Source organism: Colossoma macropomum, unplaced genomic scaffold (assembly GCF_904425465.1).
Source record: "Colossoma macropomum unplaced genomic scaffold, Colossoma_macropomum, whole genome shotgun sequence".
NCBI classification, from domain to species: domain Eukaryota; kingdom Metazoa; phylum Chordata; class Actinopteri; order Characiformes; family Serrasalmidae; genus Colossoma; species Colossoma macropomum.
In genome coordinates, this window is record NW_023494791.1 from 15,399,801 (window position 1) to 15,423,256 (window position 23,456).

Here is a 23,456-nt window from a genome sequence, read left to right on the forward strand (position 1 = left end):
TGTTCCTAAGTTATTAAGCATTGACTGTCTTGCAGAACTTGTAATTTTATTTCTCTTCACTGTTTTTAGCAACAAAAAGGAAAAAAAAAAGACCTGTTAAGATGTCAACAGTGAGATGTAGATTTTCATTGTGTAATCACTGTATGCAGTTTGACAGTAAAATCCACATGGTATAAAAATGGTCTTTTCTTAAATTTAAATGCATAGATGTGTTCATTGATTAGGAGTATGTCAATACTTAAAGATAACTGCTAATTTGAACTGACATAAGTAACCAAAGACAGCCCATCCGAGTCAAGAAATGACATGCTCCAGGACTCCCTGTCGAATCAACTGCTCACATTTCCATCGGGGCAGAAAATGCTGTGAAGACAAGAGTTGGGTGTAAATATATTGGCTAACAAATGACAGGCAGGAAAGCATGTTATTAATAAAATGTACTAGTATAAGTCCTTATACCTGACTATTCTTCTTCAAGAGTATAACTGTACCGTCATCTATTTCAAATTCCCCATGGTCTTTCAAACAGCGTACCTGAGGAGAGAAATGCAAGTGAGAGGAACAACACTTACTGTAGTGCAGTAATCAACTCAGACAGGAACTCAAATATTTCTGCTATTGGAGCTTCATCTTCTATGACTAATGAAGCCATTCCTCTCACCTCAATATATAAGCTCTTAGGAGGCTTCATATCTTGTGTTATGTCCAACCCTTCTTCCCCTCCGAGTGACCTCATATAGGTGGCCAAGGACTTCTTGTACTGATTGAACCACTCCAACTGCACAGTTAATTAACAGTTATTACATTTCCAAGGAAAAATTTAACAACTTGGCATTAGCAATAAAAATCAATCGCACCTCTTCTGCACACATGTGGAACCGAATTGTTGTGGGCAACACACTTCCATACTCCCATCGGAGAGCACGGATTCGAAGGAGGCGGTCATAGCTGTGGAAGCAGAACAGACAGGTAGGAGGAAAATCATACTCTGGCGACAGTACAGTCTGTTCTTGTGTGCAGGTAAACAAAGAGGATGTAGAATACTTACAGGTAGGCTGTAATACAGCGCTGGTTCCTCAGCAAACAGCAGTGACGAAACTTGATGGTTGGTATCAGTTCACTCTTGCCCTCAGTCTTCGCTTCACTCCTTTTAAGGAGATCACAAGAAATTCAATTTCATAGTCAATACTGTGTTCAGCTATAGTGAGGGAACACTTACATGCTCACAACATAGCAGCACACCTGGAACTGCACAAAATATGGGTTATAATAAAGGAAGCAGAAAGTAAATAAAGCTCATATCTTACACGTCACTTTGGTTCTGCTCGTATAAAGCTTTCATTTCTTCAAGAACCTGTCGAATGCTGTCCTCCTATTGAGACAAAAGCCGTTTATTAGCTGTCTGCTGGAAATCCAAATCAACTTTGGTCGTATGAGCTGGTCCTACACACTAACATTTACGTGCAATTTAAGCATAATAACACTGTGGAAAACACGAGGAACTGCAAGAAAAAGACTAAGCTGTCTTACACTGCGTGTTTACTGTTCGGCGTAGCTATTGAAGCCACCTGAAAGCACAAAAAGAGCTAAAGTTCCTGCTTATTATAGACTGCCTGAAACAGAATCAGGGGCCAACACATATAATGGCTAGGACAATATGACAACGAATCATGTAGCCAAGCTAACTCATGTCTCATAGTTAACTAATAACATATCATAAGCTGACTTTTGCTGAACTCCTATCTATTTAACGTTTTATTAATGTCTGCAGATTAGCTAGCTTAGCTAAGATAAACGCTGACGTTAGCACTGCAAACTTAGGCTGAAATTAGATTGCTATACACACATTAAAAGCAGGTAACTGGCCATCAATCATCCGGTGGAGCTCTCGAATAAGCTCGACTGCCTTTTCGCAGAACATTATTAGCCAACTTTGTTATTCTGCGATGTTCCCTCGCTGTCCGTCACTACAACTTGCACACACGATTTTCGCGGGAGAATGCCTTTGTTTTGATCACGTGATACATTCGAGAAGTACGGAAAGCCAAGTGGGACCTTACAGATCAACAACACTTCCCGCGAAATTAAACGTATTGCCGACTTAGCTTCTAAATTCCCTTTTAAGTGAACTGGTTGTTGATTCGGTTTTAGCATTTCTGTGGGTTTGAATTAGGATGATATTTCAAAGAACAAGTAAATAATCAAAATAAAATAAACAGTAATAAAATGCGGGCTCATTTAGGGTTTTTTGTTAATGTCGTCACACCCGTTCCACAAGCAAAATCTGCTAAAGTCTGCATCCCAAGCAGATTCTCTGAAAGTAGGCATGACCACAGCCGGTTTATGCGGAGCCTGGCCACTTCCTATTCCCGCCGTTATATCAAAAACAGGACTGCTAAACAGCAGAGGGCGCGAGTGAGTCCTCAATAAATGGGAGCAAATGGCGCTCAACGGCTAAAAACAAAAAAATTGAAATAGTTTGTAATCACTCACCCAGAACTTTCCTTTAATTTTAGAAAGTAGAAGGACGTATTTCACTAAAAAAGCAAAGAAATCTTACCTATATACTTTCCCTTTTTCTACAGCAAACGGGTTTTGGGCAGCAGGAGGCGGGCATTACTGTTAGTGAGTGCTGATTGGTTGGCGAGCGGAGCCGCTCATTGGCTGTTCACGCTCACTGACGTTATGAACATACATGAGGTGCCGTTTCAAACTCTTGTAACTCGAGTTTAAAAGCAGTATTAAAACATTCATTTTGGACTCACTCGGGGGCGCCCTGTAGTGTTTGAGAAAACCGGAAGACAATGCAGAGTAATTCTCCTCTCCACAAGTTCTCTGGCATGACGTTCCTTACTGACTAGATGAACGACAGAACTAGACACCATTACAGACGCAAGAATGTCGAGTTGAAGACTAGTTAGGTTAGTGGTACTGGCACTGACACTGATGAGGAATCACTGTAAATTATACAAATTAATACATAAAAACAAGAGCACAAGCGTGTGTTTCTCGTGTGTCATTTAATAAATACTCTGAGAAATGGTCATTATAACGTTTAGATTTAGCTTTAATAATGATGGCTCACTCTCACTTTCCATAACTGGGATGGCCATGCCTCTGCCTAGCTTTGCCTCTTGCCCACTACGTCCATACTTTGCTGACATCACCAGATGTCATCACGCTGACACTGGGTCAGTTACTGCGAGTTATTGAGTAAACTCACAGCACAAGAACGCTCAAACTGTAAATATTACACCCAAATGTATATCTGTATTGATGTAGGCAGCCCCTGTCTCAAGTGATACATCCCTGCTTTACTGACTGTAATTGAGACTTGTACAGTCGATAGAGATTAGATGAAGCTGAAGTTAGCTTAATTTCCCGTTCCACCTTAAATGATGTAGCAGTGACATTCAGACGTCTGTACGGACGTTGCTCCAGTGCATCGAGTCAATACAGGTAAGACATACATAAACCATAAACATGTTTCATGCCCGCCATGGCAATTTGCTTTTCTCTACAATGATTAGGTTTTTAAGACTGCTACGTTGTTTTTCCTCGTCTTCGCACATCAGCTGCATCACGTGTTTGATTTAAATTTCATGTCGTCTTCATTTGGGTCTGCCCACTGTGGCAGTAACCTGTGTTTTTGGCTAATAATAATTAAGTTTTAAGTTTGTACTACTTCAACTTTGTAGGTTTAACTTTGTATATCTCAGCTGTCTTATTTAACCTAGTTTTGTCATCTTTTCTGTGTAGAAGTTGTCTGTGGTGAACATGCTTCAAAGTGAAGGTAGTTGGTTGTGTTTGTATGAGCCACTTTCTGATTGGTTGCTACTGTTTTGTATCAGAGGAAGTGTTGGAATATGTAGAGTGATAAGGCTGGATGTAATGACATTGCAGGTCATTACCATGCTTTGTGTGTGTGTGTGTAACTCCACAAGTCCCACTCCGGTCCTGGCCACTTAGAGAATTTTATATATATATAAAATATCAAACAAAATTTGATGTTTTGTTCAGTATTAACTGCTGAAATAAAAACTAGAAAAGGTCATATTTTTTCTCAGTAGAGATTCCAGCAATATCCATCTCTAATTCTTGTATGGGAAATCAAATATGTGAACATATTTGGGTGCTCTAGATGTGTGGATTTTTGTGGATGATGCATGCAGTTCTAACCATTGTGTACGCTCAGTTTGATGGATGTGTACCTATCGAACTCTCAGTAGAAAAATATCCTGTTTAAAAATTGAATTAGAGACGAGTTTTAAAGAAGTACTTTTACTTTTTTACTCTAAGTGCATTTATAAGCATGTTCTTTTATGCTTCTACTTGAGTAAAAAAGTCAAACTTCAACTTTTACTTAAGTATTTTTTTACTGAATTAATAGGACTTTTACTAAAGTAAGGCACTTGTGTACTTCTGCCACCTCTGTACAATGTATGTATATAAGTGAGGTGCATTAATCTGTGGACAGTCCACTGCAGGTGCAAAATTAGATGAAGCTCTTGAATAACGCTGTTGTCGGAAGAAAACCTTGCATCTCCAAAATGGTAACTTTACAGGAGAAGAAAAAAAAACATACTTTACTTTTAATGTAAGTCAATGGAACCAGACTTTTTTCCAAGTCATTTGGGTCGTTTCATTTTGTCCATTCATCATGAAATTTACATACAATGTAAAGGGCAACAGGCATTTTCAAATGATGTCAAAAACTGAAAAACATCAAAAATGGAGATACAAGGTTTTCTTCCGACAACAGCAATAATTAATGGGTAAATTAAACTAAATTGTTTACATGATTTTTTTGCGCAGTTTAAATAAACAAGCTCAGTCCTTTAAAAAATATTTTTGCATTATTGTCAGAGTGTGGGGTGGGGGGCCTCCAAAGACCCTTGAGGGTGCACAGAAGTAACATCCTGCTTTCAGTCATTAGCTGACGGGCAGAGAAATCTGGTTTATAACAGCAGTGAAATCATGACAGGTGAAAGTTCAGGACACCAGAGCTCATTGTCAAAAGATGAAATAAGGCCAGATTAGTATCAATGCTTTTATTAAGATGAATAATCTAATGTGAACTTCATCTTCATTAGCAGGGTTTTCAGTGTCTGGCGGACTTTCTCCTGCACCTGACCCTCTCGACAGAAAGTAAACCTGTGAGAGAGCAAGAGAGAAAAAGAGAGGGGAAAAGGATTTTAGTTTGTTGCCCTTTACTTCCGCTGAGTCCATTACCCAGTTCTACGATTTCATTTTTTATTGTGTGTATTATTATTTATTTGTTTATTTATTTATTTTAAATCCCCATGCAAAGCCTGGTGTTACCGTTACAGTGCTGCAAAAACTTACTGTTTAGTTTTCTGTGTGTACTTTTTAACTGTAAATCATGTCCATTAAATTAGTGTGCTTTTTATTGCTACAGTTCAAACCAGGGAAATGCCTGCCCCATAGTGGCGGTCCAGAGACGGACAGACAGAGAAACTCACACTCTCCCGTCCCTTCCTCTCTGCACTGTAATCTGAGAGGCACCGAAGGTTCTATCTCTCTGCCAAGAACTGTTCCATGAAAACGTCACATTACTCAGATCACCCACATCCTCTTCCACATCGATCAGGTGTTCGTAGGTCTTCCCAGGAGTCAGTCTGCCACTGAAACAAATCAGAAATGACTTTAATTATCTGTCCTGTTTCAAAATGATCTCAAAGACAGTGAATTCCATAGGACTGGCTTTAGCATTGTAAACTGTACCTTTGAAATGTACATATTTTTTCACATATACAACTAACACAAAAAAGTGATGAAAAACATTTCATAAAACCTGTTAATTATGGACTGTATAGTGCACACCTGTAAATCTGATACGGGTGAGTATTTCCACTGGAATCGTACAGTTCCACACTGAAGTAGCCTTTAGCGCTTTCAGTGCCATTGATAGTGACGGACACTTTGTAGCGATAACCTAGAGAAAAAACATGGAGTTTCAAATATTGCTTATGAAACCAGAGATCACATAAATTATTGACCAGGGTCTTTTTAGTCCAGCAAAACCAGTAAATGTTAATACGTGTATGTCGGGTATTCAAGTGAAATCCAAAAATTTTCTTAATCTAGAAAATAGTACAGGCTGGTGTATGTAGGTATGCCTGGAACAGGTTTCTAATGAATAGGCCTGCATACCCACAGGTACTTACATGCGAAGGGTTCATGCCTGCCAGTGTTCAGATAGAACATGTTTTCCACTCCACTGGGTACTTGGAACGCATCAGCAAAGTGACCCATGGTAGCGCACGCACCATCAGCACAAGGGAAGCACTGTCCCTAAGGAACAAAAACAAACACAAACTGTTATCCACAAAATGACTTATATTTCTTGTTAATAATGTTACAGAAAATGGAAAAATGATTTTCTGAAATATTATTACTACTAATACACCTCTACAAAGTACTTACATATGGTATTTGCTGCAAATATTTGTGCACAATTTCTGTTTTTCTTCTGTGTTTGACATATTGGAAAAAATTAAGCATAAAATGTGCAATAACGTTTGCAGGCCATATTTTATGTTTTATGTTTTTCCAATGTGTTAAATTGAGCAAATGTACAGTAAATGTACATTAAATTGTGCAGAGGTGTGTTCTCTCTAGAGGATGTATATTTTCACCTAGAAAATCAACAAAATGTAATTTGACCTGGGAAGCCAGTGACTGAACATATTGATTGCACAATGAATATGATTTTTCTAATTGCTGTTTCAGTCTACTTGTGCCATCGCCAACAGAATGTCAGTGCCCACTGGCAAAGACCACTAGGTTTCATTTAATACTGATACTAATTATTAGTAATCAAGGATACCTAAACCCGATATTTGGGGCCGATGTTCACCATAATTTTGAGGTTTGTAGTGTAAAAAATGATTAAAATGCAACTCTTACTTGCATTAAATGAATATTACAACATCACGAAAAATAAAGTGCTTTGAGCTTTACATAGTATAGGCTGCAAAAATAGTTCCAATCACTTGCCCAAACCTTTCCTTTAATTTTAGAAAGTAGAAGGATGCACTTCACTAAAAACTAAGAAAACGTACCTGCATGTTTCCTTTTTTCTACAGCAAACGGATTTTGGGCAGTACAATGCTGCCATTACTGCTAATAAGTGCTGATTGGTGGGTGAGTGGAGCAGCTCACTGGCTGATGATGACTGGCTCATGAACATACATGAAGCGCCGTTTTGAACTTTGATAACTCGAGTTCAAAAGCTCTTAAAAATACAACAGCAGTGTTAAAATGTTTTATGTTATTCTGTGTCCAGAAAATGAATATCTTCTTTTACATTAAAAATGTTTAAGCATTCAAATGTTTAAATGCTGCATCTTAACCCAATCAGTTTGGACTCGCTTGGGAGAGCCCTCTAGCATTTGAGAAACCTTTGCGACATTACAGAATGGTAACTCTCTCTGCAAGTTTGCTGGTGTGGAGTGTATGAGATGTATTCTGATTGGCTTTTGAAAACATCTTGCATGATTTGATGGAAACGTACGCCAAGCCAAGAGAATCAGAATTTGCCTTAAACCACATTCATTTTATTTATATTACGCCGTAAAACGCGGCGCTTTGGACATTTGTACGCCGCAAAATACAAAATAATGTTTCAATACATCGTAAAATACGACGCAAAGTATATCAGAAACACTGTCTCTTGACATTTAAATATTAGCTTAAATGATGTTTTAATGCAGAAATTTTAAACGCCGTAAATTACGCTTTGTGTAACTCTGACAACGTGAAAAGCATTGTTTTGTAATAAGGTAATGAGCTCCGCCTGCCGGTTTTGACAGCCAATTAATGTGAACATCTTTGCCTAATCAGGCAAGATGAAAAAGATCAGACCAGACCAACTCACAACAGATCTCATTCTATATCCTGTCATGGAGAATGCCTCTTGTTGCTTACTACTTTAAAAAATGAATCATCATGAATCAATCAAAATTTATAAAACAATCAATAACATATTTTACATAAGCCTAATGGAAATTACTCTTCCTGTTTTCCAAAAAATCTCACAGCCTATACTTTTGTCTCTATTCTTTCTCTCAAAGTTTGTTCACATCACTGGGTCTACTATATTTCTGTTACATGTAGTCTACTGGAGTAATTCTGCATCTGTTAAAATATAACAAAATCTATCTAACAGATATTCAAAGATGTAAAACTGAATGCAGTTCACTTAAATGTGGTTAATTAGACAATATTGCCATAAGATTTAAGCCTTGTCGGAAGCCAATTAAATATCTTTATGAAAGGTGTTTTAGCATATGGAATATTAAAAAATCTGAGACTTTTAGTCTTGCCTTAAACCCCAGGTAAATCATGTATGTAGCAGATTTAGTGGCAGATGTGTAATTAAATGATACAGCAATTGCATTTAGTTTAAACTGTCAGTAATGCAATGCAAATAATAAATTTATGTGGTCAAGGTTTTTTTCTGGTGCATCTAAAATAGATCTTAGCTAACAGTTAAAATTGCTGATCATATCATGCACTGCCGAGTTAAGATGTAGAGGAGGTTTGTAATGTAGAGCTGCTGTTTTTTTCTGCATTTTTGTTTCTCTGTTTTTCATGTCAGCAGACATACTAAGAAACACACAGTAGTGATCTGAGATGGCAATATAGAGGATTTCATTTATGCTAATAAATAACCCTTGTGACATGACTAAATCTAAAGTGTGACCATGAATTTGTCGGACTAGTTATGTGCCGAGTAAAAACAAATGTGTTTAAAAGTTTCATGAATTCAGTAGCTTTTTTTGTCTGAGGCTTCATCAACATGAAAATTAAAATCACCAGTCAGAAGAATCCTATCATGATTAGTTACACAGACAAAACGGGTCCGTATTTGGGTGGACGATAAACAACCACCAGCAAGACTGGTTCCTGACCTTTAAGTAGAACGGCGACATATTTAAAAGAAGAAATCGTTCCAAATGAAATGTTTTTGCAAATAAAAATACTGAACAAAAACAGCAGCTAAACCACCTCCCTTCTTACTATCTTGTGCACTATGAATAAAATCATAATTCTGAGGAGCAGTTTCAATCAAGGAAACTGCCCCATATGAACTGAAAGCCAGGTTTCAGTATCATAAAATCCAGTCACTGTTCAGAAATAAGGTCACTGTGTCAGTCATTCCCCATCTGTCCATCAGAGGTCTCTCTCTCCCGAGTACTAGCACTGCTTCCAGAATCAAGCCACCTGTACCTCATTACTTCTCTAATCAGTCTCACCTTAAATACTCCCCAGACCCAGCAAGTTGGTATGAAGTATTGCCAATCCCTTCGAGTCTGACTACTGAGCATTTGTATCATCCCTTGTAAATCTCCTCTTAAAACCAAGGGTAAAGATTACCAACCTATAGACACAGGTACCATTACTGACACCACTATCCCCATGAGACTCACCATTGGCTTCTTACTGAAACGGCATCATTATTTTTCATAAACTTTCCTGAAAATCCCATTGTGTTAGGATACCTATGGCTAGCCACCCATAACCCCACCCTCTCTTGGTCCACAATTGCTGCGCAATTACCCCTCATCATCTTTGGGACTGCGCTATAGACTTGCTGCCAGATACCACTCCTCCTAAGAGCTGAGTCTACACCCTTTCCATTCCTGAAACCGCTGCAATGGAAAGAATATGTTCAGGAAGCACTAGAAAGGGGATACATCCATTCCTCTTCTTCCCCAGCCGCAGCAGCGTGTTTTTTTATTGAGAAAAAAGATGGTGGGTTGAGACCATTTTGCACTAGAACAAATCTGCCAAGCCACAATTTACAACAAATTGGACATTTATAGTGCCTATAATTTAAATTGCATTCGTGAAGGGGATGAATGGAAAACACCTTTTGTCATTACAAGTGGGCACTATGAATATACGATAATGTCATATGGCCTGGTAAACGCTCCCTCCGTGTTCCAATCATTCATCAATAAAGTACTTTGTGACATGCTTAACCCATCAGTCATAGTATATATAGATGACATCCTGATCTAACACAAGAAAAGGACACATCACTCATGTCAGGCACGTCTTGAAACGACTATAACATCATCAGCTGTTTGTAAAGTTGGAAAAATGCGAGTTACACAAATCTGTGGTTTTATTTCTGGGTTACATCATCAGTGCTCAGGGGGTACAGATGGACACTAACAAAAAAAACTGTTACAGACTGGCCAATTCCCCAATTACAAAGGTTTCTAGGGTTTGTTAACTTTTACTGGAGATTCATTCATGGTTTCAGCTCAATGCTGCCCCCTTGACATCATTACTGCAGGGAAAACCCAAATCCCTAATGTGAAATGAGGCCGCTGTTTGTGCCTTTAAGAAACTAAAGTCCAGATTTACTACTGCCCCAATTCTGAAACATCCAGACACCACCCTACCTTTCATTGTAGAAGTGGATGCATCTGACACAGGGATAGGGGCTGTACTGTCACAATGCCACAACATGCCTGCCAAAATGTACCTATGTGCCTTTTACTCCAGAAAACTCCCACTGAACGAAACTATGATGTTGGTAACTGAGAATTATTATCTGTTAAGGCAGCATTGGAATAATGGAGGCATTGGTTAGAGGGGCCTCATTATTATTAGGTGGGAAATTATGGACCAAATACAACAGACACCAACTACCCACTTGACAAGCACATTCATCACCTGGCTCAGGGCATCCTGGCATCCAACACACTCTAAGTCTGGTAAGAAATATGTTTTGGTGGCTTTCGACGAGTAAAGATGTAACAGATTTTGGGGGTTACCATGAGAGTCCCCAAGGTGAGTTTCAGAGGTCAGGCCTGATTCAGATGTTAGTGTTTAAAGTGAAACTACCTAAAATATTAAACCCGCTGTGAAAAATGAATGTGCACTGCCCTTCGCTTGGAGTTAACAAAACACAGAAAGGCCAAGTAGTATTATCACAATGGTCACATAGTTACCTCAGCAATATTGCTTAGTAGCTTATATTGTATATTAGTTGGTTGTGGTTGTAAAGATTGTAAAATAATGTTGTGGTGCTTGTGATCACGATTAGCGTCGACTCTGCCTCAGCAAAGCCGTGTTTTGCTCTGCCAATCAGATGGCATTCTGTGTGGAGCTTAGTGAATGTTAAGTGAATGTTAAGAAATGAGTTCCTGCATATCTGTGCATGTTCTATAAAAAGAATTTTCGCAGGCGGGACATTGGTCCAGACTACAGAAATGTGTTTTGATGATTGTGGACGTATCAGATATGCAAATAAATAACAAAACAAGGTGCTTTAATCAGCAAGGAAGCAAGTACAAGTGCGATAATCAGAGAAATGTTTTATATGGACTTCGATTATTGGTCGAACCCTAAAGTGAACGCTCAAAGGCTTTTTAAAAATGTACCCTCATCTTTTGTGTTTCTTCAGTCATCACCCTGTAAATCTAAATATGAAGACAACAGCAGTTTTCCCTGTTTTATAGTGTGGGAACAGGCAAGTTTATAGCTGTCCACTAGATGTAGAAATAAAACACTGCAGGCGTTTACAAGAAGAGTGACCCAGAGACATCAGAGCTTGAGGAGATCATAGGCACCTGAGGTCATGCCCTGTGTGTTTGCTGCACTATTTAGCTGGGATGCATCCCAAACTGGGGATAAAGTGTTATTTGCAGGGACAACTGCAGATGCAGGCCCACCAGCAGACAGGAATGAAGCCCACTGGGGTTCTGCCCATACCAATCTTAGCAAATCAATGTTGAATCAATGTCATGTGCGACGACAGGTGGTCCCTCCTTTACACCACCCCTGTTCCCAGCCTACTCTAAAGCCTGTGATGCACAGGCATTCTTATGAAATTATAGAGTTATATTCAAATTAAGAATACCGCAAGATGTCTTATTCAGATCTGTATAGATAGAGCCTTCTTGGTTTTATTGACATAACCTGCTTGGTCTTACAGATACATTCTGTTTGGTTTTATTGATACATTCTGCTTGGTTTGTGCTTTTCAAGCTGAAGAGATCCTACTTATAGACTCAAACTGTGCGTAGTTAGAGCAGGGGTATCCCAGAAATCCGGCAGAGGTTTTTATGGAGTCACTGTAATACTTATAGGCTCTCAGATGGTTGCAGGGCACAATGTCACGGGTTCCTAGAAAAATAACAAATAAGGAATAGAGATGTGCAACATGAGAGGAAAGAACAGAAGTGCAGAGAGAGAGAGAGGATCACTGTGACTTCTTCACACCGCAGCTCAAGTATCAGCCACTCAAAGAGCTCCAGGTATGAAGCTTTGGCTCTCTCACGGCCTCTAATCCGCAGGAATAAACCAGAGCAGATTCAGCTATGGCCCTCCAGCCCATCCCCATGGTACTGCACAAATGCCATCACTTGAGCCTCCGCTTCATTCCCCAGCCATTGCTACAGATTTCAACTGAGGCTGAAACAGCACCATGACTGCTTATGACCATGACAGGCTCTGTTACTGCAGTAGGAAAAACCAACCTAGTTCATGATTCTTGCAATGAGCAATATCATGTTACATAAAGTGACATGCTTAAAATGACAAATTCTTCTTCATCTATAGATTTATGACTAAGAAAAAATAGATAAAAGCTATTTTGCATATTTGCTTAGAATTTGCTACGGATTATAACATGCTATAACATATGAGTTGACATCAGCCACCTTCTTGGAAAACCTGACAGTATTTACGTGTGCATTTAGCAGATGTAATCTTTTGTAAGACATCATTTGTATTAGGGATGGGGGGGAAATCGATTCTTAGATGCATCTCAATGCGGACGTGAACGATTCTGAATCACAAATGTCAAAAATTGATTTTGTAAATTTTAATTTATAATGTAATGTTGACGGAACGCGAAAGGCGGGACTTGGAAGTGCGGAAGTGCAGAAGTGCAGCGCCCAGACACTCTGTGAAATCTGAGAAATCCGTAGTCTTTTGATGTACCCTCTGCATTAAAAGGTTAGGTCAGGAGTCGACAACCCAAATGTTAAGAAATTTTGTCCTTTCAACAAAAATCAACCCACCTTGGGTACCACAACATTTTATGTCCAATATGTCTCAGTATGTGCTGATGTCCTAGTATAGGCTAAAAAATATAAACGAAAACACAGACTGCTCTGCTTTAATTTTTACCTCTGTGAAAATTAAAGCAGAGCCGCTTTCCCCCCATTTCCGCCAGAAAACTTTTCTTCAAAAGTTTAATAGTTTCTTGTAAAATGTCTCTCAACGTTCGACTGTTTTACGAGGCTGAAGTTGCTTCTCATTTTCCAGCTTCTTATTTGAATTTTCCCATTCCACCTTAAATTCTGACTGAGGCGCTGAATGTAAATATGGCACCATTTAAGATGGAACGGGACAATTCGAACGAGAAGCTGACTTTAGCTTCACAACTTTTTAGTGTTTGACAGTCTCTCGTTGCAGATTTAACGAACCAGGAAACCAGCTGCAGTGCTTAGAAATGCAAATAAGTCCATTCATCTCCAAATGTTCGTCTTAAATCTCTCTGTTTGCCTTTTCATTAGTGACTACATAGGCGAGGCTGCGTTGCTATGTGACCTGCAATCTGAACGCCAGTTCTTAGTTGTTGAGAACCAGGGCTTTCGTGCTATGTTGCACACGTCCCGTCTTGAAGATATTTTACTGACACAGCAATCCCCACTCTCTCTACAACCAGACCAAAACCGAAGCTATAAAATCACTAAAGAAAACGGGTAGGAAGGCTGTAACATGTGCTGCCTGGACATCTATGCCACAGAATCTTATGTCACCGTAACTGTGCATTTATTACAGATGAGTATCAGTCAGTGTCTCATGTGCTCCATACAAGAGCAGTGAATAAGAGCCTTCTAGTTCACTTGCTACATCACTTCCATTTGTTTTATTAATAAAAGATATTGGAAGTAAATTCATTATGGATCATTACAAATACTTTGCTTTAAAAGTACCAAGTCCTCACACAGTGAGAAAAAAGAAATCCTGTATAGAAAAAAAGAAGCCTCAAGATGCATCGAAAATTGTTTTATAATTGCATTGCGGCCCTCTGGATCATAATCGAATCGTGAGGTGCCTAGAAATTCCCACCCCTAATTTGTATGAAATACAACAAAATGACTGGCTGTCTTTATAACTATCATGCATTTTTAATGAGATCATGTTGATCAAAACTGCATATAAGGGACATTTTATATCAGCAGTATGATGTCGCACCTTCCCAGATGCCATCAATGTCTTCATTTTGTGAGATTCTGGTCAAGCCACAGCCAGGCATCTCCTCTCCTGCATTTGTGTCCAACAGCCTGAGGCATTCCAAGGCCTGAAGAAAAAGACAAATGTTTCAGATATTAGTACAGGCCACTATAATATATTCATATATGTGGCTTTTATCACTTATGTACAGTAACACAAAATACAACCCCATTTTCAAAAAAGTTGGCTGTGCAGAATGTAAATAAAAATAGAACGCAATGATATGCAAATCATTTAAACCATATTTATAAAGGAAAATAGTAAAAGGCAACATATCAAATGTTGAAACTGAGAAATTTTATAGTTTTTTGCAAAATATATGCTCATTTTGAATTTGATGCCAACAACACGTTCCAATTAAGTTGGGACGGGGGCATGTTTACCACTGTGTTTCACCTCCTCTTCTTTTAACAACACTCTGTAAGCGTTTGGGAACTGAGATCAATTGCTGTAGTTTTGAAAGTGAAATGTTTTCCCGTGCTTTGTTGATATAGGATTTCAGCTGCTCAACAGTTCAAGGTTGGGGGGGTAACTTGGAGAGAGGAACTGGTTAGCCTTAGTTTTGCTAGCATGATAACAGCTCTGCCCACCACAGAACACATTTGATTCTGGCTAACTAAAGCACTGACATACGGAGCCCTGCTGGTGACATCCCATATAAATAAAAATAATGTGTGACTTTGTAAGGCGTGGGAATGAGATAATTAAGTCATGGCCAAGACTTAGAAAGGCGTGGGAACGAGATCATGCCTTACTAATGCGTGGCCTCATGGGGTTTGGGAGAGAGCTGAATTAGCAGGTCGAACTTTGAATAGAAATTCGTTCAGAGGTGAAATAGAAATTTGACTCATCATAAATTTGAAATACGGTCGTCATTTTTACATACCATATATCATATTATCATATATATATTACCGTCATACCGCCCTACTTTGGGCATCTCAATTTTTCAACTCATCATAACTTTGAAATACAGTCATCATTTTTACATACCGTATATTATCATATGTATGTTACCATCATGACGCCCTACTTTGGGCATCTCAATTTTTTTTGTTGACAGTGTCTCTGACTTGACTGTGTAGTACCTGTAATTCTGCCCAGCCCTGGAGTCCTTTGGCCAGCCTCTCCAGCACAGTGTGCACCCAGGCTGTGCCCAATGACATGGACATTGTCAGGACTCTGCGTGAAATTGTCCTGTTGGGGTGAGGAAAACACTGACAAATGTTTATGATGCTCAAGAACTGTTTAGATTTATCTCTGTGTATGTGATATCTCGTTTGAAAAGCATAACCATTAAGTAGCTTTTGTAGCAATGGATGTGGCGGAAACACCTGAACTCAATGATTAGGAGTGGGTGTCCTAATACTTTTTGGCCATATAGTGTATGTAGTTGTTGAGGCTTCTGTATAATTTTCTGTTAAATATATCCTGCTTTTTTGTACTTAATGGCCATTTTGACTGGAAATAAAACAAATTAGTGTGTGAAATTTCTGCTGCTTTAAACTTTGCTCTTTTATTAGCTGGCTGTGTGAACTTGTGAGTGCAGGTGTTCAAGCATGAGCCAAGCTTATTAAGCATAACAGACTTCATGTCAAACTGGTGTTGATGCATCATGTTTGTTACCAATTGCCAAAAAGATAAAGTATCATAGGCCAGCAATAGGTTACAAGTAATTTTTATGCAACTTACCCTAAAAATAGCAATCATTTGGGCCACCTGAGCACCGACCACTCGAATGTTATTGGCAGCCTGTGAGTAGAGTGTCCTTGCACCGGATTTCCAGTCCACACAGATACAGTTTACGTCCTCAACGGTCAGCATAACCTGAGAGACACACATTATTCTATCTATTTTAAAGTTAAAATAATACAGAAAACTGTCAGAATACTCTATCTTTTAGCAAATATAGAGAAGAAAAATGACTATGAAAGTTGATTAGACAAGTTACCACTTTGTGTATACCTGACACATGTCCAGGAGCAAGGGATCATCTCCTCTGCTAATGAATCCATGGATTATTAAACAAGTCTTTCTATGTGATTTATCGTTGGATCCAGCAATGGAATCTCTGTCTGCACTGATTACCTGAAAACATTCAAGACAGTTTGTGGAAAAAACATATTACTTTTTTCTGTTGATTCACTTTATTTTGGCTACAAAGATACCTGATAATGTTCAGTGTTTGGATTTGACACATAGTTAGTATGAAGTTGCTTACTGTATTAATTAGTCAGTGTAACTGGACGAGACCACATGGTTAAGGTTATATGCTGAATGTTTTTAAACATGAAGTAGATAAGATAAAGTGCATAATGTTTAATTTCATAGCAAATACATTGAACCAATTTGTTACTGTCCAAATGTAAACGCATCAATATTACATATAGATATAGGATGTTGATATCTGCACAGGTCAGGAATTGCTATGGTGCCCTGTTTAAACACACCTGAATCAACTCACAGGAGGCTTGCCTGATTAATTTATTATTATTAAGTGACTCTTATTAGTCCCACAATGGGGAAATTTCACCTCCGCAATCGAACCCATCCGTGCAGTGAAACACTACATACACACTAGTGAAGACACACACTAGACAGTTGCCCGGAGTGGTGGGCAGCCCTATCCACGGCGCCCGGGGAGCAGTTGGAGGTCAGGTGCCTTGCACAAGGGCACCTCAGTCACATACTGTCAGCTAAGGGGATCGAACCAAGGCTGGTTCCCTAACCTCCAGCCCACAACTGCCCCATGTGTTTGTGCAGGGTAAAACAAAATTGATGGGTTTGTGCAGGGTAAAACAAAATTCTGCTGCAGGTCTAAAAGTCAGGCAGTGAAGAACACATCAACTTACCTGGTATTTATCAGGATTCTCTCATGTGAAGAGGTAAAAGTCGGTGTTGATTTTTCAGGGCTCTGTGGAACGTAGCCATGGGGCCTTACACAACTGCCATTTGATGGATATTCAGGGAAGCAGCCAAGTTCTCCATAGCACACATCAGCACCTGCCAGTCATTCAATACAAATCAAGAACAAGAACATGCAAATATATGCATGCAAGTCAAGTGGTATTCCTCAATTTTGGAGCAAAATGTCATTCCTCAGGTCTAAATAACTTGGATATTAAATGATCTATTATTGAATAAGCACATTTCACATTAAATATTCATATTCAAATCATTTTCTCTTTTATATGAATCTTAGGCCTTTGATAACCACATGAACACATTTTAGTTTTGTTCTTACCACATGCAGCCCCTAGAAGGCAACTTGCAAGTCCTCCCCCCCAAAATAGCCACATCTGAAAACAGAACACCACAAACCACCTCAGTGACAACAACCTAAAATGTTCTGCAGGTCCTTATATATGTGGCCTTCAAACAAGTAGACCAATGCAAATGCGAAAAATGTCCGGGTGAGGAACTGGCAAAATACAACATGCACCTCCCACTGAGCTGATGTCTATCAGGCACAGCACATTTACTTGTTCAGGAGACAAGCTATATAATTATATAGCTTTTACATCAGTGGAGTTGAAGTATTATGATCTCAGCAAACAATGGGCCTCATTCACCTCTTAAAAAGAAATTTCTTCTTACAACCCATTTATGCAGTTTTCACAAAGATTCTGACATTCAGCAATGTTTTCTTATTTGGGATTTGTTCTTAGGTTAGAAAAGAATCTATGCACACTCAAGAGCACAAAGGTGTGAAGGTGCCTCTTAGGTAAAGCAGTCAAAGAGTCATTTCCCTTGTTGTGGTACAATGGCACAGTAATGGTACTGTAAAAATGGCAACTGTAAAAAGGTTATGAGAAACAGTGAAGAACTGCGGAACATTCACAACATCAGTGTCCTTGCTTACTAAAATGCCATGGCATCCAATTTACTCTTATGTAATGTTTGAATATCAATCACTAATCATCTCTTGGTTAATTATTTATCATGGCTTTGTTTGAGTGTCCTGCAGTTGATCTGAACTCATGTGCCTTAAACATGAGGCTCCATGCCAGGCAGCTAGATAGAGGTTATTTTTTGTCCAGAATGTCATAGTAATAATTGCAACAATTGACAGATTTCTTTGAACTTAGTCATATTCTACTCTTAGTTGGGGGAGCTGGGGTGGTTGTGGCCTATCCATCTTCAGTTTGGTAGAGGAGCTTTGGGTTTTTAGGATACTGCAGAAGAGGTCATTACTCTAGCTCTAAGTGATTCTTTTTTCGAGCCGGCAATGGATTCAATTTAAATTAGCCTCTTTGAACAGTCCTACAGCTCAAAAGCTCTAGGCTTAATACCACTGGCTCCTTGGTGTTCATAAACAAACCTTTTATATGATTTATATGATTATTAGGCATTTGATAACAACATATATTTTAGTTTTGTTCTTACCATACACAGCCTCTACAAGGCAACTCACAAGTCCTCCAATCCAAAACAGCCACATCTCAAAACAGAACGAATCACCCTTCAGCGGAATATAAATGTAAGCACTATGTGGTCATCCACATCTGTCCTAACCACATACTTATTTTGACAGTGACAACAACCTAAAATGTTCTTAGTATATATGATCCTCAAACCAGTGGATCAACATGAATGTCAAAAATGTCCAGGTGAGGAACTGGCACAACACAACACGCACCTGTTTTGTGCCTTCCACTGAGCTGATGTTTATCAGGCACAGCACCTTCACTTGTTCAGGAGACAAGCTATATAATTATATAGCTTTTACATCAGTGGAGATTAAGAATTAGGGTCTCAACAAACAATGGGCTTCATTCACTAGTATCTTCCTAAGTTTTTTCTTAATTTGTTCTTGAGGAAGGCCTTTAAAAAAAGTCTATATCAGATTCATGGCATGTTCTTAAACCGCAGAATCGGTCGCACCTCTGTGCTCTTGAGTCTGTGTAGATTCTGTTCTTACCTAAGAACAAATCCTAAATAAGAAAATACTGGTGAATGTCAGAATCTTCATGAAAACTGCGTAAGTGGGTTTTATGAAGAAATTTCTTCTTAAGAACGGCAGGAATGAGGCCCAGTGTCCTTTTCTTAAAAAAAGTTAAAAATAAAATGTCTGACATATCACCTAAAGAGGCTAAAGAGTCATTTCCCTTGTTGTGGTACAATGACACAATGCCATAGCAGGCCAACCACAAACGAATTAAATAAAACAAGTTTTAAATGTAGTGTATATAGTGAAGTAGTCTATATAGTGACATATGTATAGGTCTGGTTGCAGCCTAACTGTAAAAGGAAGGTCATGAGAAGCAGTGGAGAACTGTGGAACCCTTTGGAAAAAAATATGTGACATACACACACACACACTATCTACGCCCCTTATGATTCTGGGTCACGGGGTTTGCTGGAACCTATCCTTTTCATTGGGCGGAAGGCAGGAAACACCCTGGACAGGTCGCCAATCCATCACAGGGCAGATGCACAGACATATACATTCACACACACTTGCATATATTGCTATACATTTTGAAATGAATTTGTATTCCAGTATCTTGATTTTAAGTATTAGCAAATGAAACTTTAACATGGCAAAAGCAAGTGTTGTAGGTATTGATACACTGTGAAAATACAGCTTGATGATTTGATATCTTGTTGTACAACGGTTATTGCAAAGTGCATTGCAAAACACAGTACCATTCGTTCAGTTCATGTATATTTAGTTATATCTGAAACCTTTGTTTACACTACATAAAATTTAAAAACATAAACACAAATAAATGTATTTTAAAAATATATTTAAGAAATATATTTTTTGGCCATTTTCATACATTGCAAAAAAAATTTGATAAATTACTTTGAAATATATATATATATATATATATATATATATATAGTGGGAACATTCACAAAATCAGTGCTTATTAAAATTCCACGTCATCCAATTTCATTTTGGTATCTTATGTAATGTTTGAATATCAATCGCTAATCATCTCTTGGTTGTTTGCTCATCGTGGTTTTGTTTGAGTGTCCTTGAGTTGTTCTGAACTTACGTGTCCGTCTGAATCCTGTTTGGTTTGAACTGTCCTGCAGCTACAAAGCTGTAAGCCTAAAGCCACCACAGATACGGCAAGCCAAAAAGCTCAAAATTTACCTTAAACCAACTGTGTCTTATTTATGGCTGTGTTCAAAGTAGTATTGTGTACTGTATACTGCATACTGCGGCACTAGTACATACTGAATACTGCATGCTACTCTTCTTTAGTAGCATACTACAGGTCAGGGGCGCGCGACTCAGGAGGACCGAGACAGCGCATGCGTGTGCGCGAGGAGTGCTAGTTGGTGTGAGTTTTACAGTCTGGGTTGATGCAGGCCTTTTTTTAACAACTGTCCTTATGCACAATTCATCATCCATATGACTGGTTCTGGCAGAGCTATACATCAGCATATTTTGAGTATCACTCATAAAAAGAGGGTTCTTCAGTAAGGACTAATAACAGAACCATGAACACACAAAGTTCAAAAGGTCGTGGGATTTCTACAAGCTGAACTCTGACCCGTCAGAGTGCTGCACATGTCCATGCTCTGTCCACACGCACTGCACGAAAATTAACCGAGCAGAGATGGACATTGCTCTGCCGCCGGACCTGAACTCCGGATATCCAGCAAGCCAAAGGCTTCTTCTGTCCGTCATGACGGTGGTTCTACTCATTTGAGTTGCTGTTTATCCACAAGTTGTGTTCTCTGCGTAGATATGACTAATATTCTCTGCTGTGTTTAGTAGATGCTCATGCCTACAATCATGGTTAACGTTAGCCGACATTATATTCCGTATATACACTTGCTTGCCTGCATATTTGATAAATATACGATGCTAATCAGTTGCTAAGATGTTGTAATCATGTATTTTTCACATCTGTGAGAAACAAATGTACTGCTGGTTTATTTAGAGAACTGTAAGTGGCCAGGCTCCCCATAAACCGGCTCTGGTTTAATCTCTGTGCTACAGTGCTTTGGTGGCCTTTCATAGTGTTTCATGCTGCATTACTGCCCCCGTGTGGTCAAAGTGACGCCATGTAGTTAAAACGGAGTATCTGCCTTTATTCTAATGTTCAGGTTATGTATAGGGCGAATGTTGACATTACTTTGTACTGATATTTTATGTTGTACCTTTCTATTTATTTTAGAACTTTTCCACTACTACTAAGTTAACTTCACTGGGATCTGGAGTGCATTATTATACCCCTTCAAGTAAGAAGACACCTATCAGTCCTGACAGACTGCCTGCAGCATTTCAAACAGACCTGAACTGCAGATCTGAAATTTCCCACTTTCACTCAGCGAACCATATGCATAATTAAGGGTTCTTTGCATCCTGAAAAGATTCTTCAGATTAATGGAGAATGTGCTGTAGATGGTTGTACGTTTGAGAATGGTTCTAGATAGCACCAGAAGGACTCTGCTATGGTTATGATGTCAAGCTTGTGACACTTTTTGGTGATATATAACCATGTGGCCTCATTCACCAATATCTTAATTTTTTTCTTAAAAATATTCTTGAGAAAGATCCCAAGAAAAAAATCTACATCAGATTCATGTTTTTAAACTGCAGAATTGTTCACACGTTTGTGCTCTTGAGTGTGTGTAGATTCTGTTCTTACCTAAGAACAAATCCCAAATAAATAAACACTGGTGAATGTCAGAATCTTTGTGAAAACTGTGTAAATGGGTTTTAAGAAGAAACTTCTTCCTAAGAAAGGTTGGTGAGCCTGTTGTCTTTACCATCGAACCTTGAAGAACTTTTCTTTATGTATTTTTTTAAGTGTATACAACAGAAGCAGGAATGGGAAACCCCACATTAAACAAACAATTTATTAGGATCATCGTTTTTTTAACACCTGAAATGTCATTGCTTTCTTTGTTTTTCCTATTGGAAAGAGTTAGTTCTAAAAAAGTATATTGGGCTTATTCTTATTCTTGATGTTGTATTTGCAAGCAGAAGTTGTTTATAACTGAATGTTTTACTGAATTATCACTGCTGTTTTAGATGGTTTCAGTACACTTTTCATGTGGAATTCCATGCAGCAATTGCAGTACAATAGTTTTGATTTAAAGTGCATTGTATCACATTTCAATCCTTTTCATAATTTCAAAAACAATGCAAGAAGAATTACTTTGAGTAAAAACATTTTTCTTAATGATACAGCATATATGTAGTAATATTGAGTATAATATTACATTCAAAATAAAGATATGTTACTTTGAGCCAATACACAAATAAAACATACTTTTACTATTTTAAAACATACTAATTCATTTTATCACCTCAAAGCATTGGGTTTCCGCATAGTAGCGGCTCTCCAGACAGCGCATGTGCAGTTTCAGTCCTCCTGAGAGCTCAAGCCGAAAGTCTCAACGTGCGTTCCAATTGCCCTCGTAGTAGTGAAGTTCACAGACATTTAAAGGGTGATTCAAACCATAGAGTGAAAATGTTCAGTTGGAAGGGAACTTCAAACTGCACAGGACCCAGCAAACACACAACACTGTCAAAACTTTGTCTATTTTCTTACTACGTTGCTACAACGTTGTCAAAAGGTAATGCAGTTTACGTTGTCTGAACAAGGTTGTCAAAACATTGTCACAACATTGTCACAACCTCATAATTATTTTGGTGTTATGACTACATGTTGACAACTTAGCAAAATTCCACTGGTAATAAAGCAATTGTCTTATTGCTTTATTGATTACTCCCCAGCAAACACATACGTTGTGACAACATGGAACTCCATGGAATTTTGCCAAGTTGTCAACATGTAGTCATGGCACCAAAAGGCAACGGCACATAATTATGAGGTTGCAACCATGAACCGCGGAACGAGGAGAACTTTCGGTTGCCCATCGCTGTCTACTGTGGTCATTTCATGATTTTTTAAACTTTTTGTCGTATAAAAACATGATAACACAGCACTGTTTATTGCAAAAACTTTCGTACGTTTTAGCCACTAAATTAACACCATGAGTCAAATTTAGCACCAATGTGCTGGGCCTAAATCTCAGATGCTCCCTGCTCCCTTCACAGTGCACTATGTAAGAATTTAAGTGCTGGATCCTGCACCGCAATGGTGCAAAATACAGCTAGCTAAGAAATAGTCATTTGAGACTCAGCCACATCCATACTCAATAAATGATGCACTATTGGCTGTAGAGGCTAGAAT

General features: G+C 38.6%; 1 protein-coding gene and 1 pseudogene across 1 annotated transcript; both read right to left on the reverse strand.

The window, feature by feature from the left end:
- Positions 1 to 25: 25 nt before the first annotated feature.
- On the reverse strand, positions 26 to 2,089 carry gins1 (GINS complex subunit 1 (Psf1 homolog)). The gene is made up of 7 exons (XM_036574079.1): positions 1,847 to 2,089; positions 1,308 to 1,372; positions 1,049 to 1,147; positions 858 to 948; positions 662 to 778; positions 460 to 534; positions 26 to 363 (listed from the first exon to the last, which is right to left on the reverse strand). Exons 1-7 carry the CDS (start codon positions 1,919 to 1,921, stop codon positions 295 to 297), a joined length of 591 nt encoding a protein of 196 aa, XP_036429972.1. The 5' UTR covers positions 1,922 to 2,089; the 3' UTR covers positions 26 to 294.
- A 2,957-nt stretch (positions 2,090 to 5,046) lies between these two features.
- LOC118810043 lies at positions 5,047 to 18,730 on the reverse strand (annotated as a pseudogene).
- Positions 18,731 to 23,456: the final 4,726 nt, after the last annotated feature.

What these genes read in the sequence shown, in the direction of transcription:
- gins1 (XM_036574079.1), bottom strand. Translation starts at nt 1,921, where the DNA reads ATGTTCTGCGAAAAGGCAGTCGAGCTTATTCGAGAGCTCCACCGGATG. An exon ending in GCCAGTTACCTGCTTTTAAT is followed by an intron (nt 1,373 to 1,846) that starts GTGTGTATAGCA and finishes TTGTCTCAATAG; the next exon opens with GAGGACAGCATTCGACAGGT. An exon ending in CGCTGTATTACAGCCTACCT is followed by an intron (nt 949 to 1,048) that starts GTAAGTATTCTA and finishes CTGCTTCCACAG; the next exon opens with CTATGACCGCCTCCTTCGAA.